At 46.0% G+C, this 19,215-nt stretch overlaps 1 protein-coding gene across 2 annotated transcripts in view; it reads left to right on the plus strand.

Annotated features, from left to right (window-relative positions):
* Nucleotides 1-19,215, plus strand: part of NLE1 (notchless homolog 1) — a 158,837-nt gene that overhangs the window by 93,558 nt on the left and 46,064 nt on the right. For both annotated transcript variants that reach the window (XM_069226354.1, XM_069226355.1), the window contains one exon: nt 7,129-7,288. In XM_069226354.1, the coding sequence (XP_069082455.1) occupies nt 7,129-7,288 (160 nt within the window). The remainder of the gene's footprint in view (nt 1-7,128; nt 7,289-19,215) is intronic.

Consider the following 19,215-nt stretch of genomic DNA (forward strand, 5'->3'; position numbering starts at 1 on the left):
AGACTGCTGTAATTGACCCTGGTATAGGGTCTATCCGACAGAGGCAGAAGAAAGTGCACCGAAGTTCTTGCAGTACTGCCGGATCGTACAGTGCGACCATTGTCAAGTTATCCCCATCATAGCTGGCAGGCGCTTAAAGCGATGTGCCCATATGGTAGGCCAGACTGAAGCCAGGATAAGCACCTGCTTGGGGGCTTGTGTGCCTCCATAAGTGGTCTGCACGACCACAGCACTGCGAAGTGCATTGTTTGGTCAGGATGAGTCTTGAAGATTAAGAGAGGTACCCTGGGGGTGCCTTCTGAAGACTCTAGCTTGTTGCCTTGAGTCACTATGTGCTGGAGATAGCACCTGGCTTCCACAGTGCTGAAGAATCGTCAGAAGTGGGCATGTGGCTATGTTTCTCAAGAAGAAGTACCATGTACTCACTGGAGTATCGGAGTGAGCTGCACTGCGAGTCAGGTACCCACATGAGTAAGCTGTAATCTGCAGCCTGGAAGAAGGCTCCCCAACAGAAGCCTCTGCTCCTCCTGTGACACTGCCTAGAGGCATCCTGCTGCTGGTAAAATCCAGCTACTGTGGAAGGTACAAACACAGCCCAGGGCTTCTGCTACGAACTTGGCGAGAGACTGAACTGAGTGCTAATACAAATACGGGTGGAGGAGGGCATGAGCTGCTCCCATCAACCTAACTCAAAACCTGGTAGGGAGTGGGCACTAGACCGGTGAAGGCCTAGGTGGCTGAGGCCCAGACAGCTCAAAGACGTGCACCCCTGAACTAGGTATTTGTGCATTGAGTGTGTGGTAGAGTTCTGTGTTTTCTCTGTCATAACATACTTGATTTTTCTACAGAGATAAGTTCTGGGCTAGGCAAATATGTTACTGTGCTGCTGGAGGGGTGGTATTAATTCTTGAGCCTGAGTAATCCCCTGAAAAGCCTGTGACTGCTCACCCTCACTACTACAGAGTCACGTGTGGAAGGGTTTGTACTTGGCCCAGTTTGCTAAGCCATTGTAGGGCTCTCCCCAGGTCAGCAGTAGTAAAAGGCTTCAGCCGCCTCAGTTGTGGCCCAGTAGCCCCTGTGTGACCCATGGCCTCCTCAACAGGATCTGACATCTTGTCTTTATAGGAGAACGGTCTTCACATGATTGCAGCCCCTATGTAGGCCCCATGTGTCTGAGTAGTAAGGTGGTGATGAAAGATGCTTTCAGTGATTGAATTTACCCAGGATAGTTATTCAAGGGGGCATTGCAGTTTGTGTCAAAGTAGCCACCACAGAAATCTTTATTTTGCTTCTTTGCTCACTCCATCCCTCATTTGAGATTCATACCACCCTCATTATTTTTTGCAAGAATAAAAGTTTCACACATTTCTTTCTGAACGTGCCCCTGTGTTGCAATAACTGGTTTTCAGTGCCAGTCTTTCTGGAAGTATGCAGTGGAGGTACCCTCTTCCCAAATGATAAAGTATAGCAGCAGGGTATATTTCTCTGTGAAGATATTGACCTAGCATGCTTTCTCGTGGGATTCTAATTTACTTTATTGCTTTTGTGCAGTGCTTCTACTTCCGCCAGAATACTTCTGTGTCCTGTAAGAGTGGAAGGGAGAAATATAGTCACCTCTGGGTGGCCGGTCTGTAAGCAGAGCATCTTTCTGAAGAGGAATGGCTTCAGCTAATTTTTTTTAAATTGACCTAAAACTCATTTTACTGGACTTGGGAAGCAGGGCTAAGTTCCAAAGGATGGTTAACACCAGGCTTTGGGATATGGGTTGCAAACACAGTTGTTGGCGGCTGATCTTGGGTGATATTGGCCAGAAATACAATGTAGTACTCTGTGGTTTTTAGATAGAAAAGCAGGATGCATGCAAAAGGTATCCTACTGACATAAAAAAAAAAACCACTTTTGTTTTCTTTCCTAAACTTTACAAATATTAGCAAGCATTCGCTCAATAGGTCTGGTTTTAATTTGCTGACTCGTAGAAAAATAGGCATTCATAAATGAAGTCTGCTCCAGTAGCACATTCAGGCCAGACCTATTTGCATAGTACAATGTTAGCTGCATACTTTTCTCAGGGCAGGTTTTGGTTTACAGTCTGGCCCTGGGCATTTGTCCGCTCTGAGGTCATATGTTCGCTGGCTGTCAAAAGTATGTGCTAGCCCCTCCTCTCCCCCTCCACCTCCCCTTTCTAATGTTTGGCATCTCCCAGTTGCTGTGTGTCTCTATCTCTGACTTTGTCTCTGATTGCTTCCTATTTTGTATCTGGCATCTCCTGAAGCCATTTCAAAGCCACATTTCTTTCCCCTGTATGTTACACAAGGTGCTTTCCTCTCAAGTATCTGATTTGTGGCATCTGCCAGATGAGATGGCACGTTCCTGCTGTGTTCCTTTGATTGTGTTTCAGATCGCAAGTGTTTCCCATCCGGTACCTGCCATGTCTCAGAAATAGTTCAGCTTTGTATATTTGTCCTATTTACCCATGGGTTTCCTCTCTTCAGGGTCTTCTTTCCCTTAAAAACATCTAAATATGTATTCTTGGCCATTTGTCAGGTGTCCTATATTTCCCAGCTTCATTATGTTTTTTGATTGTTTGGCATCTCTCGGAGGCTGTGGGTCAGCTATGTGCCATAGGCTGTCTATCATACATAGTGATTCCTCACTTGAATATAGCGTGTGTCAGAGGCACTGTGTTGGCAATGTATAATTCTCTCTCGTGCTCAGTGTGTTTGATCAGGCCCACTGACATGAGATGCAGAAGCTCCTCCAAAATCTCTTGGAACAATACAAGAAACTTGTCTGTGAACTCTTTTCTTAGAAGATTATTATCTCCAGCACCACTATGAGGTATGCCATGGCACCGCTGACACTACAGCATGTGGTATCAACTCCAGCGTACTTATTCTGCGCCGTGCTGACTCCATGTCTCTTGCTTAAAGCCAGAGGGACAATAGTATCTGATCAGCCTGCCCTTCAATAGGGAGTTTCTCTTGGGACCGCAGGTAGATCAGATGCTCGAAATGATAAAAAAAAAAAAAATAGACAATGGCTACTGCAAAGTCTATACGAGCTCTCCAAACACTTTCTTTCTGTTGTTCTTTTAGTAGGTCCAAGTATTGAGGGAGTTCTACACACTAGGCATCTTCCACGGGCCACAACAACAACAGGCCCATTCATGGGTTTATTTCAGGGGAGGCTGCGGGGGGGGGGGTAATAACTCACGGGGGACAGGAAAGGACGATGCGACTAAAAGAGCTGCCCTGCCAAACTGTGACTCGCCTTCCTTTGCCCCTGATCACGTAATACCTGTCAGGGAAAGACTTCAGGGGTTTCTCTCATGGTTAGAGTAATTCACATTTGATCAGTGGGTTATCTCCATCATCAGGCAGAGTTACTGCTTAGAACTCACTGCAAACCCAACATACATCTCTTCCCACAAACACACACTCCCCCCAGAACATCAGCGCCTCCTTCAGGAGGAAGTAGAGGCACTCATCTACAAGGGAGCAACAGAACTTGTGCCCCCACACCAGTAAGGCAAAGGGGATACATGCAGGACTTCCTAATTCCTAAAAAGGACGGGACCCTCAGGCCTATACTGGATTTCACAACCCTCCGCAAACACACCCTGACAGAGTAATTTCACATGGTCTCCCTGCAGGGTGTCATCCCTTTCCTACAGCAAGGTGACTTCATGGCTTCACTTGCCTGAAGGATGCCTACTTTCACATCCCGTTCCACCCTGCACATCGTCTCTACCTCCGGTTTGTGGTAAGTGGCCAGCATTTTCAGTTCAAAGTGCTGCCCTTGGTGTCACCACAGCTATCATGGTTTTTACAAAGTGTATTGCTGTGGTTGCCACTCATCTAAGGAGGACCGTCATCCACATGCCCCCTTATTGAGGGAACTGGCGATTAGGAGCGCAAGTGAACAACAGTGCTTGGTACATACCCAGACCACCACAGACCTTTTGCACAATCTAGGGTTCACAATAAACATACTCCAGTCCCTACTACTGCCCTTCCTGGGAGCAATTCTTATTCAGTCACTGAGAAAGCATATCCCAGCTAAGCATGGATCCAAGTCCTCCAATCGCTACTGCCCCTTTTTCAGCTAGCTAATGTTTAGGATGGTCATGTGTCTCTTAAGCATGATGGCCGCCTGAATTGTCATAGTGCCCTACACAAAACTACACATGCCCCTACTGCAAAAGTGCCTAGCAGCACAATGGTCACATGTGGAGGGTCACTGGGAAGATCTATTGCTGATTGGAGGCAGTGACCATCACTCTCTGCAATGGGTGGAACAGCAGCAATCTGTTGCAGGGACAACTTTTCTCGACCCAGTTCCACAAGTGAGCATCACAACATATGCTCTTCTCACTCGGTTGGGGGCTTCTATGGCACTTGATCATTCAGGGTATGCCCCAGCAGCAAGGGTTCCACAACAACTACCTAGAGCATCTGGCCATCCAGTTAGCATTCAAACCCTTTCTGTGGCACACTCAACACAAGGTGGTCCTCATCCAGACAGACAACATGACTGTCATGTTTTACCTCCAGCAACAGGGCAGCACACACTTGCAAAACAGCACAGGGCATTTGGCGCTGGTCACTCCACCACAGATTCCATTTACTGGTGGAGTACTTACCAGGAATGGACATTGACTTTGCAGATGTACTCTGGATGCAGCAACAGGTCCATGAGTGGGAACGCCATCTGTTTGTCCTGCTCTTGTACTTCCGTCATTGGAGGTCCCCCGGCATAGAACTCTTTGCCACAGTCGAAAATGCCAAATGTCCAAGCTTTGCCTCCAGGTTCTCACATGTGTACAGTCCATGGGCTATGTACAATGGAGGAACTGGTCAGGGATATTTGCCTATGCTTTCTGCCTCTCACTCTACTTCCATTGTGGTCCGGAAATTTCGGCAAACATATCTCTCACGCATCCTGATGATCCAACATGGGCCAGGAAACCCTTGTACACCACCCTTTTTGGCTTGTCCATAGTTCCCCAAGAGAAGTTGCCAAAGCATGCCAGACCGCCTCATTCAGCACCAGGGCACAATTAGGCACTGGAACCTCAAGCAGCTAAATCTTGTGCTTTGGCTCCTGAAGTCCTAGAATTTAGCTACCTCAGTCTGGGCAATCATCCTCAAAAGCATACAGACCCACAGCGCAGGCCCACTATGTGGCTAAATGGAAAAATTACCATTACTGCCTCCCTAAACATATTGACCATCTCAAGACAGCAGTCCAAGACATAGGGCCATATTTAGAACTTTGCAGATGGGTTACTCCGTCACAACGGTGACAGATATCCTGTCCACCAAAATCTAAATTCCATGGGCCATAATAGGATTTAGTGTTCGGTGTACAGGCTATCAATCACTGTTGTGACGGAGGAACCCACCCCATGAGTTCTAAATCAGGCCCATAGTCTATCTGCTTGATATGCAGATGCCAGGCTTTGTCTACACATCCCTCCGTCTTCACTTAGCTTCAGTTTGCCTTCAGAACAGGGAGCACACTTCACTGTTCAGGGTCACTGTTGTCAACGCCGTCATGGAAGGCTTTAAACAGGTAATTCCACACTAGTTACTGCCAGCCCCAGTCTGGAACCTGATCTTTTGTCTCACACAGCTCATGAGCCCTCCTTTTGAACCCCTTTATTCATGTCTCCTATCTTTTCTGTTGTGGAAAGTGTCGTTCTTAATCACCATACCCTCACTCACACTTGTCGGTGAGCTTGAAGCTCTGACCCTCCAGGAACCTTTCTTTCAGGTACACATTGTTAGGGTTGTTTTTAGGACAAATTCAAAACTTATATCTGTGGTAGTATCTTCTTTCCACCTAAACCAAACCATTGAAATCCTAGTGTTCTTCCCACACCTGGACTTCATGGTAGAAAAGGCCCTTCACACACTAGACGTCATGAAGGCCCTCATCATTGACAGGACAAAACCCTTTCGCAAAACTCAGCAGCTGTTTATCTCATTCACAAAGGCCACGCTTGCTCCAAAGCTGACATAACTAGGTGGCTTGTGAAATGCATTCAGACTTGCTATGATAAAGCCAAGAGACAATTTCCTGCCCCACTCAACCTTCAAAATAGGTTTATAACATTTCTATATCATTAACATATCACCAAAGATGTAAGCAAGTCAAAAAACACATTTTCTATGGAAACATGGTCCTAACTATAACTACCTACTGGCTACTGCCGGAAAGAAAGAAAGCAGAGAGAATGAGAATGAATATCACTTAAAAAAAAAAAAAACATGGGTTACAGGGACGTTATAGTTAGGCTCACATTTTAAACGTACCATACCATAGAAATTCAGCAGTCATAGTTATCTCAAGTAACTATAACTTTCGCCCTAAGGTAACTATAGCTAGAGCCTTAACCATGCACTGCTAATTACCCCAAGGATTAGAGTACTCATGACAACATGAATAACATTATTAAAAATGTAAAGGATGCATTAGCAAAATTAATAAAGAAAAACTGTGCATGGTGGGGTGTAAGTTATAGTTACCTTATGGAGCAAGTTATAGTTACTTGAGACAACTTTAACTATAACTGCTGAATTTTTTGGGTTTTGTACAATCAAATTCAGGACCTAATCATAACGTCCCTGTAAACGTTCTTATTGTTCAGTGTGTGATCTCATGGGACACAGCAGTTTTTGCATTGTACCGGACTGTGGTCATTAAATAATTGTGTTTGTTGGTTGGTTTTGTGATCATCTTATCCGTATTAATTTTGATGAGTCAGATTTTCTTGCTCATAAATGTAAATGTTAGGAACCCCTTCTAAATCTGATGTGACATTTCACAGATATGTTCATGCAATGTACATTTGTCTGCTTCTCTCACTGAATATTTACCTTCTTGTATCAGTCAACTTAAGAGGCATTGTTTCTTGCTGTTTTCTATATATCACATACTTCTGAAAGGTATGGTATCTTTGGTCCTCTGTCTTCCCTCAGGGGTTTTCTCTTCTCTCAGGATAATATGCCCGAGCTGTGTTTCTTTTTTTTTTTTTTGTCATTATTTTCCGACTGGTGTCTCCCAAATGTGGTCTGCAAGACATGTATTGTGTTCTGTTTTTCACATCCTACATCCATTTCCTAGGTACCTTTCTTCCCTGCGAGGGCACGTTTCAGCTGTGTACCAGATTGCTTGGTCTGCAGACAGTCGGCTCCTGGTGAGTGGCAGCAGTGACAGTACGCTGAAAGTTTGGGACGCCAAGACGCAGAAGCTGTCTATTGACCTCCCTGGGCATGCAGATGAGGTTTGTTCTTCACTAAGGTCCATTGTGAAATTAAGCTTTTTGAACTGTTTATGAATATTATGCTGGTGAAAGAGTACCAAACCATAGAAATGTGCCTGTTTATAGTTGGTTATCTCAAGTAACTAAAACTCGTGTCATAAGGTAATTATGACTCGCACCCCTGCCATTCTGTTTTTTTGTCAAAAATGTTACTGCAAATATTGCATTGATATTATCGAAGCTGTCCTGAGTGCTGTAATTTGAGGGGTAATCAGCAGTGATTGGCGAGGGTGTGAGTTGGTTACCTTAGGACACGAGTTATAGTTAGTTGAGAACTCTATAACAGGTGAATTTGAATGGTTTGGTATGTTTAGAATGTGAGCCTAACTATAACGTCCCTGTAGCCTTTGCTTTTTTTGCAAGTGAATTTCTGTAGTGTTTTTTAACATTGTAATTTTCAGTACAATACGTTAATCCAACGATCGCCGAACACAACGCAGTGGTCAGGCCCTGAGGCCAACCCCCCTGTAAGCACCCATCCTTGCGTCATGCATGGTCTTTGGATTTGTGTGGTGGGGGTTGCCCCCAAAGTCTGGCCTCTGCCCAGACCCTGCAGCCAACCCCCCCCCCCCGTAACCATCCAAACCTCCCAGCACACAGCCCTTTGGTTGTCCATGGTGAGAGTTGACCACAGCCTGCCTCTCTGGGTTTGAGAATCGGTGTGAGGGTGTTACTAAAGATGAGAGTGGCTGTGGGTGTGAGAGTGGGTGCATCAGTGTCTTAGTGGGGCACGAGGGCTTCAGTGGGCCTGTGAGTGGCTGTGTGAGTCTGAGTGGGTCCGTAAGGGTCTGAGTGGGTGAAAGACTGAAAAAGAGAAGGAGAATGAGGGAGAGAGATTTTGTCTTTAATGGATGATATACTGAGAATGAGATATTTCTGGACAAATTGAAAAGAAAAATGTATTTGTCAATTAAAAAGAGTGAAATCACCTTTCAGTATGAACCTTAAACTTTTGAAGTTTTATAAGAAATTTAAAGAAGGAAAATTACCACAGGCACACCTGAAATAGAGCCTTCAACTTTCAGTGTGAGGGTCCGGGACCTTAATCTTTAGGCCATAGGTGACTCTTCATTGTGATGCTTCTAGACATACCCCTGACAGTCTACCCACACATGTGATTGGAAAGAAACATGAATGTTCCATCATTAGGAAGGTTTAACAGTCAAAACACTAGTAAATATACACACTGTCAAGCGATACTAGAATTTGGCCCTTCAGCCTACTGAGTGACCACAAAAGACTGCATCCAAACATAACTATAACATTTGTACCAAACATCTTGCTAGCCTAACTCTGAAGTCATTGCATGAGTGAAGGTGGTCCATTGCTGACCCCCGAGCCCTGGGGATCACCACCTCCTCGGCGCAATGCTAGTTGGAGAGGGGCTGCGCGACCCCTCTCGGGGAGCCACAGATGGCACTGGAGACCACCAACCCCCAAAGCCGGCTCCTGCTTTGTTCGGGGTGCCCACCACCCCTAGGACATAACTGTTTGCTATTGCTTGGTGAGAACTGTCCTCTATAACCCGAGTGAGGGCTTGAGCAGCAGTCATCCAACGAGATGCCATCTCTGCTACTGGCTAAACTGTTGCTCTAAAATACTAGCCTACATAGTCACAAAATTGTTGGTGGGTGTGTGTGTGTGATAAGCAACAGTAGAGGTCACCTTACCTTTGCTTCTTCCCTCAATCAGCACATTCTCTCAAGACACTCAAAAAAGGCACACTATTACTTCACCTTGTCACATACCAATCGTCAGTCTTTAGCACCTCTAGCGCCCAGTCCAACAATCTTTATTGATGCTCCCAATCCCATTACCTCCTCTTCCAATTCCTTCACTACCACCCAGCAAAAGTGACCGTCAACTCTCCATAGCCCACCTCGCACATACATTTCATTTGTATTGTAGTGCAGGTAATAGCTGGCTTTACTAATCTACTCAGCTATTTACATAAAATACAGATTTGATCTTTGCAGTAGGCATATAAACCTTCTGCGTTACTTTATGGCATCAAAACTGCCACTAGACAAGTCAGATCCTTTTTTAGCAGAAACATAATCACAAGACTTGACTTTTTTTATTGCTGCCTAACAGCTACAGTTGAAACGCATCGGTTGAAGTATGTGCATTGCTTTGAAGACGCAAGCTGCAACTGGTGGCAAATATATATATAAATGTATGTATGTTCAGTGGCATGTGTAGCTGCAGATACACATGCTGTGCATATACTTCTGCCATTTAGTGTTGGGCTCGGAGTGTTACAAGTTGTTTTTCTTCGAAGAAGTGTTTTCGAGTCACGGGATCGAGTGACTTCTCCTCTTCGGCTCCATTGCGCATGGGCATAGACTCTATGTTAGATTGGTTTTTTTCCACCGTCGGGTTCGGCCGTGTTTCCTTTCGCTCCGATAGTTCAATTAGAAAAATCTTAAATGCTTAATTTCTCATCGGTATTGTTTCGATCGCGTTACACCTTCTATCGACACTTCGGTACCGTCGGAACAAACCTCTCTACTTGCCCTTCAGGCGCACGCGCCCAACTCTGGCCTGGTCGGGCCGATCGCGTGGAACCTCATGGATCGGACTCTATTCTGATTTTGTCCTCGTACCACGCTAAATTCCCTTATACAGACCAACACCTCGTCTGTAATCTTTGCCTTTCCCCAGGTCATCGGGCAGAAAATTGCGAGGCCTGCAGATCCTTCTGGTCAAAAAAGACACTTGAGGACAGAAGAGCACGAAGGTTCGAGATGGCGTCAAAAAGCTCTGAACATCTCGACGCGGAAGAGATCATGCAGACCGCAGTCTCCGATCGAGGATCCGACTCCGACCAGGATTCCGAGGAGGACAGACCGGTCACGGCAGGACAGCACATGAGTACTTCTGCCCCGTACCATCTCAACTGAAACATAAGGCCTTGGGAACGCCACTGCCAGAAGGCCATGGCTCGACCCGAAAGAAGACACCCGGTGACCAAACCCCCTGTTCGGCACCGAAAAAGGCCACTCCTCCGAAGCTCCGACTTGAGCAAACAGCGTTCTTCCGAGTCAAAATTTCGAAAATCCCTTTCGGAGCCGAGACCATCCACAACGCCATCTTTTTCAATACTGAAAAAGCCAGCTTCGGAGCCGAAAAGAGCAAGGTACACTGAGGAGCATGGACTTTCAAAGAAACTTAAAGAGAGCCATAAAACTACTTAGGAGGACTCGCAAATACAGCCAATACTGGAAGTAATGGATGAAAGGCAAGCCAGGATTCATATCCATAAAGAAACTGGCAGAATTTTAACAGCACCTCCTCTAAAACCTAAGAGGAAATTAACCTTTCAGGAGAAATTGGACACTATACAGCCTTGGGGCTAAAGTGCTAAAAACAAAGGAGAGACCTCCACCTCCTCAATTTTCTCCTCCTCACTCTCCACACCTGCATATCTCTCCTACTACCAGTGCTACACCAGTGCAGTCACCATCACATTCATTTGACTCGCAGCAAGACAATGTGGACCCATGGGATCTTTATGATCCAGACCCCATTCCCGACAATGACCCTGATTGCTATCCCTCTAAGCCTTCACCACCTGAGGATAGTACAGGCTACAATCAAGTGCTAGCTAGGGCTGCAGCATACCACAGTGTCACCACGCACACTGAACCGTTGGAGGATGATTTTTTTGTTTAATACACTCTCCTCCATGCATACAACATACGTCACTCCCTATGCTCCCCGGACGACCGTGTGCTGATCAAATATTTAGCGAACCTATAAAAGTGATGTAGGAAGTTGGCTCTGTATGTACTATTTCAAAGTAAGAAATAGCATGCACGGAGTCCAAGGGTCGCCCTTAGAGGTAAGATGCAGAAAGAGATAATTCTAATGCTCTATTTTGTGGTAGTGTGGTCGAGCAGTAGGCTTATCAGAGGGTAGTGTTAAGCATTTGTTGTACACACAGGCAATAAATGAGGAACACACACTCAGAGACAATTCCAGGCCAATAGGTTTTTGTATAGAAAAATATATTTTCTTAGTTTATTTTAAGAACCACAGGTTCAAGATTTACAAGTAATACTTTAAATGAAAGGTACTTCACTTAGTAACTTTAGGAACTTTGAATTAGCAAAATAGCATATACAGTTTTCACACAAATGGCATATAGCTATTTTAAAACTAGACAGTGCAATTTTCAACAGTTCCTGGGGGAGGTAAGTGTTTGTTAGTTTTGCAGGTAAGTAAACCACCTATGGGGTTCAAAGTTGGGTCCAAGGTAGCCCACCGTTGGGGGTTCAGGGCAACCCCAAAGTTACCACACCAGCAGCTCAGGGCCGGTCAGGTGCAGAGGTCAAAGTGGTGCCCAAAACGCATAGGCTTCAATGGAGAAGGGGGTGCCCCGGTTCCAGTCTGCCAACAGGTAAGTACCCGCGCCTTCGGAGGGCAGACCAGGGGGGTTTTGTAGGGCACCGGGGGACACACAAGTCAGCACAAAAAGTACACCCTCAGTGGCACGGGGGCGGCCGGGTGCAGTGTGCAAACAGGCGTCGGGTTTGAAATAGGTTTCAATGGGAGACCTAGGGGTCTCTTCAGCGATGCAGGCAAGGGGGGGGCTCCTCGGGGTAGCCACCACATGGGCAAGGGGGAGGGCCACCTGGGGGTCGCTCCTACCCTGAAGGTCAGATCCTTCAGGTCCTGGGGGCTGCGGATCCAGTGCCTTTACCAGGTGTCGGGTCTTTGAAGCAGGCAGTCGCGGTCAGGGGGAGCCTCGGGATTCCCTCTGCAGGCGTCGCTGTGGGGGCTCAGGGGGGCCAACTCTGGCTACTCACGGTCTTGTAGTCGCCAGGGAGTCCTCCCTGTGGTGTTTGTTCTCCACAAGCCGAGCCGGGGGCTACGGGTGCAGAGTGCAAAGTCTCACGCTTCCGTCGGGAAACGGGTGTTGTTTCAAAGTTGCTTCTTTGTTGCAAAGTTGCAGTCTTTGTGGAACAGAGCCGCTGTCCTCAGGAGTTCTTGGTCCTTCTAGATGCAGGGCAGTCCTCTGAGGCTTCAGAGGTCGCTGGTCCCTGTGGAACGCGTCACTGGAGCAGTGTCTTTAGAAGTGGGGAGACAGGCCGGTAGAGCTGGGGCCAAAGCAGTTGGTGTCTCCGTCTTCTCTGCAGGCTTTTTCAGCTCAGCAGTCCTTCTTCGTCTTAGGTTGCAGGAATCTAGTTTCCTAGGTTCTGGGGAGCCCCTAAATACTGCATTTAGGGGTGTGTTTAGGTCTGGGGGGTTAGTAGCCAATGTCTACTAGCCCTGAGGGTGGCTACACCCTCTTTGTTCCTCCTCCCTGAGGGGAGGGGGGCACATTCCTATCCCTATTGGGGGAATCCTCCATCTGCAAGATGGAGGATTTCTAAAAGTCAGAGTCACCTCAGCTCAGGACACCTTGGGGGCTGTCCTGACTGGCCAGTGACTCCTCCTTGTTTTTCTCATTATCTCCTCCGGCCTTGCTGCCAAAAGTGGGGCCGTGGTAGGAGGGGGCGGGCAACTCCACTAGCTGGAATGCCCTGGGGCGCTGTAACAAAGGGGGTGAGCCTTTGAGGCTCACCACCAGGTGTTACAGTTCCTGCAGGAGGAGGTGAGAAGCACCTCCACCCAGTACAGGCTTTGTTACTAGCCACAGAGTGACAAAGGCACTCTCCCCATGGGTCCAGCAACATGTCTGGTGTGTGGCAGGCTGCTAAAACTAGTCAGCCTACACTGGTAGTCGGTTAAGGTTTCAGGGGGCACCTCTAAGGTGCCCTCTGGGGTGTATGTTACAATAAAATGTACACTGGCATCAGTGTGCATTTATTGTGCTGAGAAGTTTGATACCAAACTTCACAGTTTTCAGTGTAGCCATTATGGTGCTGTGGAGTTCGTGCATGACAGACTCCCAGACCATATACTCTTAAGGCTACCCTGCACTTACAATGTCTAAGGTTTTGCTTACACTGTAGGGGCATAGTGCTCATGCACTTATGCCCTCACCTATGGTATAGTGCACCCTGCCTTAGGGCTGTAAGGCCTGCTAGAGGGGTGACTTATCTATACCTGTAGGCAGTGTGAGGTTGGCATGGCACCCTGAGGGGAGTGCCATGTCGACTTACTCTTTTTATCCCCACTAGCACACACAAGCTGGCAATTAGTGTGTCTGTGCTAAATGAGGGGTCCCCAGGGTGGCATAAGACATGCTGCAGCCCTTAGAGACCTTCCCTGGCATCAGGGCCCTTGGTACCAGAGGTACCAGTTACAAGGGACTTACCTGGATGCCAGGGTGTGTCTATTGTGGAAACAAAAGTACAGGTTAGGGAAAGAACACTGGTGCTGGGGCCTGATTAGCAGGCCTCAGCACACTTTCAAATCATAACTTGGCATCAGCAAAGGCAAAACGTCAGGGGGTAACCATGCCAAGGAGGCATTTCCTTACAAGTGAGTATAATACCTCCTAGAGTAGAAAAAAATACAAGCCACCTCCTTCTGATCCTGTCTATATAACTCGGCAACTCCCTCCAGTCTCAGTAGTGGTAAGCGCGGCCAGGAAGAGTGCAAACTCAGTCGTCAGGTAATGCACCCCCACCAGACAAAGAAAGTAGAAAATTTGATGCTGCAGGGAAAAGGGTGGATTCTCAGGCAACCAACCAATGGATAATAGCCAACTCATAGGTGTTGTTGGCTAGATATGACAGAGCCCATTGGGACGAGATGAAAGATATGATTCAGCATCTCCCCAAGGAACAGCAAAAGAGAGCACAGCAGATAGTGGAGGAAGGGCAAGTTATCACCAACAATCAGATTAGGTCTGCCCTAGACTCAGCAGACACAGCGTCCAGGAGCATCAACACTGCTGTAACAATCAGGAGGCATGCATGGCTCAGGTCCTCAGGGTTCAAACCTGTAATCCAACCGGTGGTGTTGAATATGCCATTCAACAAAAAACAGCTTTTCGGCCCAGAGGTCTACACTGCAATTGAAAAAATGCGTAAGGATTCAGACACCGCAAAAGCTATGGGTGCACTATACACAACACAATACAGGGGATCCTTTCGCAAACCCCAGTTTAGAGGTGGATCTAGGGCTCAAACTGCTGAGGCATCCACATCGCAGCCAAAGCCGGCCTACCAACCTCAATACCAATGAGGTGGTTTTAAGAGCACATATAGAGGCCAGTACCCCAGAGGTAGAGGGAAATATCAAACACATAAACAAGCCTCACAACACAGTAAACAGTGACTTGTTGCATTCCCTTCCAATCCACACCTCCCCTGTGGGAGGAAGACTGCAAAAGTTCCACACCAATTGGCTGAACATTACCACAGACAATTGGGTATTATCAATTATCCGCAATGGCTATTGCCTAGAATTGATATAAACTCCACCAAAGATTCCACCAAAACCACAAAAACTATCCACAGAACATATCACTCTGTTACAGGAAGAAGTCAAATCTCTATTACTCAAACAAGCAATAGAACCCGTGCCACAAAATCAAGTAGGGACGGGAGTTTACTCACTGTATTTCCTCATTCCCAAAAGGTATGGCATCCTAAGGCCAATATTAGATCTCAGGACCCTCAGTCTTTACATCCTGTCAGAACTCTTTCACACTGTAACTCTCCAGGATGTTATCCCAATACTTCAAAAACAAAATTTCATGACAACATTAGACCTCAAGGATGTGTATTTTCATATACCCATCCATCCGGCGCACAGAAAATATCTCAGGTTTGTCATTCAAGGAAAGCACTATCAGTTCAAGGTGTTACCCTTTGGAATAACAACAGCTCCAATGGTATTCACAAAGTGCCTAGCGGTAGTCGCAGCCTACCTAAAAAGACAACATATACATGTCTTTCCATATTTAGACGATTGGCTGATAAAATCAAACAGTCATACGCAGTGTCAAAACCATGCACATTACGTAATACAAACTCTGCACATGCTAGGGTTCTCAATAAATTACCAAAAGTCGCAACTACAGCCTGCGTAAATACAACAGTATTTAGGGTCAATACTAAATACTCAAAAAGCGCTAGCAAGTCTAAATACGCAGAGAACACAAGCATTCCAAAACATAATAGCACAGATACAGACAGGTCAACAGTACACTGTCAAATTTGTCATGAAAATGTTAGGAATGATGGCATCATGTATTGCAATTGTTCCACATGCATGACTAAGCATGCAGCCCTTGCCACAGTGCCTTGCACAACAATGGTCACAAGCACAGGGTCAACTTCAAGATCTAGTGTTGATAGACCGCCAAACATACATGTCCCTTCAGTGATGGAATTCCACAAATCTAAACACGGGGCGGCCATTTCAAGAATTACAACATCCAAGGACAATGGGATGCCCAGCACAAACAGCTACACATAAATCACTTAGAGTTGTTAGCTGTCTTCCTAGCACTCAAAGCTTTTCAGCCTCTTCTCATTCACAAGAATGTCCTGATCAAAACAGACAACATGACCACCATGTATTACCTAAACAAATAGGGAGGGACACATTCGTCCCAACTCTCCCTCCTAACTCACAAAATCTGGAAATGGGCGATACACTACCAAATTCACCTGGTAGCACAATACGTTCCAGGGATACACCACCAATTGGCAGATGTTCTCAGCAGAAATCATCAACTAACACACGAGTGGGAAATTCACCCTCAAGTACTTCAAAAATACTTTCAACAATGGGGAACACCAGACATAGATCTGTTCGCCACCAGCGAAAACGCAAAATGCCAAAACTTCACATCCAGACACCCCTATCCAAGGGCAATGCTCTATGGATCAATTGGTCAGGGATATTTGCTTAAGCTTTTCCCCCTCTCCCACTCATATTGAGTGTGTTTGATGCAATTTGTTGACTAGAAATGGAATGATACTCATAGCACCAACGTGGGCACTTCATCCGTGGTACACAACACTATTAGACCTGTCAGTAGTACCACACTCAACTACCAAACAGACCAGACCTGTTAACACAAAACAAAGGGCAGATCAGGCACCCAAATCCCAACACACTCAATCTGACAATTTGACTCCTGAAGTCATAGAATTTGGGTATTTACAACTACCATCAGAATGCATGTAAGTAATTAAGCAAGCAAGAAAACCCACTACTAGACAGTGATATGCTAACAAATGGAAAAGATTTGTATATTACTGTCAGTCTAAACCAATTGCTCCTCTTACAGCATCAATACAAGATATTGTATGCTATTTACTTCATTTACAAAATCAAATTTAGCAAATTTGTCCAATCCAAGCACAAGGCCTCGGGAACGCCACTGCCAGAAGGCCATGGCTCCACCCGTAAAAAGACTTCCGGTGACCAAGCATCAACTTCGGCACCGAGAAAGACCATGCCACCGAAGCCTTCGGACTTGAGCTGAAGCACAGGCTCCGAAATAAGCAAACCCCGACCCATCGAGTCAAAGCCTCGAAAATCCCTCTCGGAGCCGAGGCCAACATCTACTCCAGGCCTTTCGTTCCTGAGGAAACCGGCTTCGGAGCCGAAAAGACCCATATACACAGAGGAGCATGGACTTTCCAAACAACTCAAAGAAAGCCATATATTTTCTGAGGAACTCATGCAAATGGAGGAATTTGATGAAAGGCAGGCCAGAATTCAGATTCATAAAGACACTGGCAAGATCCTAACTGCACCTCCTCTAAAAACAAAGAGGAAGCTAGCCTTTCAAGGACAATTGGACACTGATCAGCCACCAGCTAAAGTGCCAAAACCCAAACAGAAAACTCTGCCTCCTCAATTCTCACCTCATCAGTCTCCTCCTCATTCTCCTCACCTGACTGTCTCTCCAGCTACTACCCCCACTGCACTGTCTCCATTACACTGTGCAGATTCACACCAAGATAATGTCGACCCATGGGACCTCTACGATGATCCCATTTCTGATAACAGTCCAGACTGCTATCCTTCAAAACCATCACCCCCAGAAGATAGCACCTCATACACTCAGGTTCTAGCTAGGGCAGCGTCATACCATAACATAGCCATGCACACAGAACCTCTTGAGGATGATTTTCTCTTTAATACGTTATCCTCCACTCACACTACGTGCCAGTCCCTTCCCATGCTTCCAGGCATGTTAAAACATGCACATCAGATTTTTCAAGAACCAGTTAAGGCAAGAGTCATCACTCCTAGGGTACAAAATAAATATAAGCCGCCTCCTTCTGATCCAGCTTTCATTACCCAGCAGCTACCTAGTGATTCCGTAGTTGTCAGTGCAGCACGGAAAAGGGCTAACTCTCAGTCGTCTGGTGATGCACCGCCACCAGACAAAGAAAGCAGAAAATTTGAATAGCCAACTCTCAAGCACTACTGGCTAGGTACAATATGGCCCACTGGGACGAGATGAAAGATATCATCCAGCATCTCTCCAAGGATCAACAGAAAAGTGCCCAGCAAATAGTCAAGGAAGGGCAGGCTATTACAAATAACCAAATTAGGTCAGATATAGACTCCGCAGACACAGCAGGAAGAACAATCAATACTGTGGTCACCATTCAGAGACACGCATGGCTTCGGTCGTCAGGTTTTAAACCGGAAATCCACTGTGCTGTCAACATGTCATTTAATGAAAAACAGCTTTTTGACACACAGGTTCATACAGCCAATGAAAAAAGACTCTGACACTGCTAAAGCCATGGGTGCTCTTTATTCTACAAAGTACAGAGGTTCATTTCGAAAGCCTCAATACAGGGGGGGTTTTAGAGCCCAAACATCTGAGGCATCCACCTCACAATCAAAACAGTCTTACCAGCCTCAGTACCAACGAGGTGGGTTTAGAGGAACTTACAGGGGCCAATTCCCCAGAGGTAGGGGAAAATACCAGCCATCAAAGCAAACCTCACACACAAAACAGTGACTTGCTCCACATCTTCCCTCACCACACTTCCTCTGTGGGAGGAAGACTGAAAAGTTCCACAAGCACTGGTTACCCATTACAACAGACAATTGGGTATTATCCATTATCCAAAATGGTAACTGCTTAGAATTCGTGCAAATTCCTCCAGATATACCTCCAAAACCACACAAACTCTCCTCCCAACACATTTCCATGTTGCAAACAGAGGTACAGTCACTATTACTCAAACAAGCCATAGAGCTTGTACCACATCATCAAATAGGAACAGGGGTTTACTCCCTGTACTTCCTTATTCCCCAAAAAGACGGAACATTGAGACCAATACTAGATCTCAGAACCCTTAATTTTTACATCCTATCAGAACACTTTCACATGGTAACACTACAGGATGTAGTCCCACTGTTGCAACAAGATTTTATGAAACATTAGACCTCAAAGATGCGTATTTTCACATACCCATCCATCAGGCGCACAGGAAATATCTCAGGTTTGTAATACAAGGAAAACACTACCAGTTCAAAGTGTTACCCTTCGGGATAACAACAGCTCCCAGAGTATTTACAAAAAGCCTTGCCGTTTTCGCACCCTACCTAAGAAGGCAACACATCCATGTCTTCCCATATCTCGACGACTGGCTAATAAAATACAACCACCAGACAGTGTCAACACCATACACATTATGTAATACAAACTCTAGGGTTCTCAATAAACTACCAAAAATCTCACTTACAACCAGCGCAAGTTCAACATCATTAGGAGCCACATTAAATACGCAAACAGCACTTGCAAGCCCAAGTCCACACAGGATACAATCATTCCACAATATATTACGACAAATTCACTCAAACCAACAGTACACAGTCAAGTTTGTCATGAAACTGTTGGGCATGATGGCATCATGCATCACCATTGTCCCAAATGCAAGACTAAACATGCGGCCCTTACAACAGTGCCTTGCAAAACAATGGTCACAGGCACATGGTCAACTTCA

The sequence above is a fragment of the Pleurodeles waltl genome, chromosome 3_1 (assembly GCF_031143425.1).
Source record: "Pleurodeles waltl isolate 20211129_DDA chromosome 3_1, aPleWal1.hap1.20221129, whole genome shotgun sequence".
In the NCBI taxonomy this organism is placed as follows: Eukaryota; Metazoa; Chordata; class Amphibia; order Caudata; family Salamandridae; genus Pleurodeles; species Pleurodeles waltl.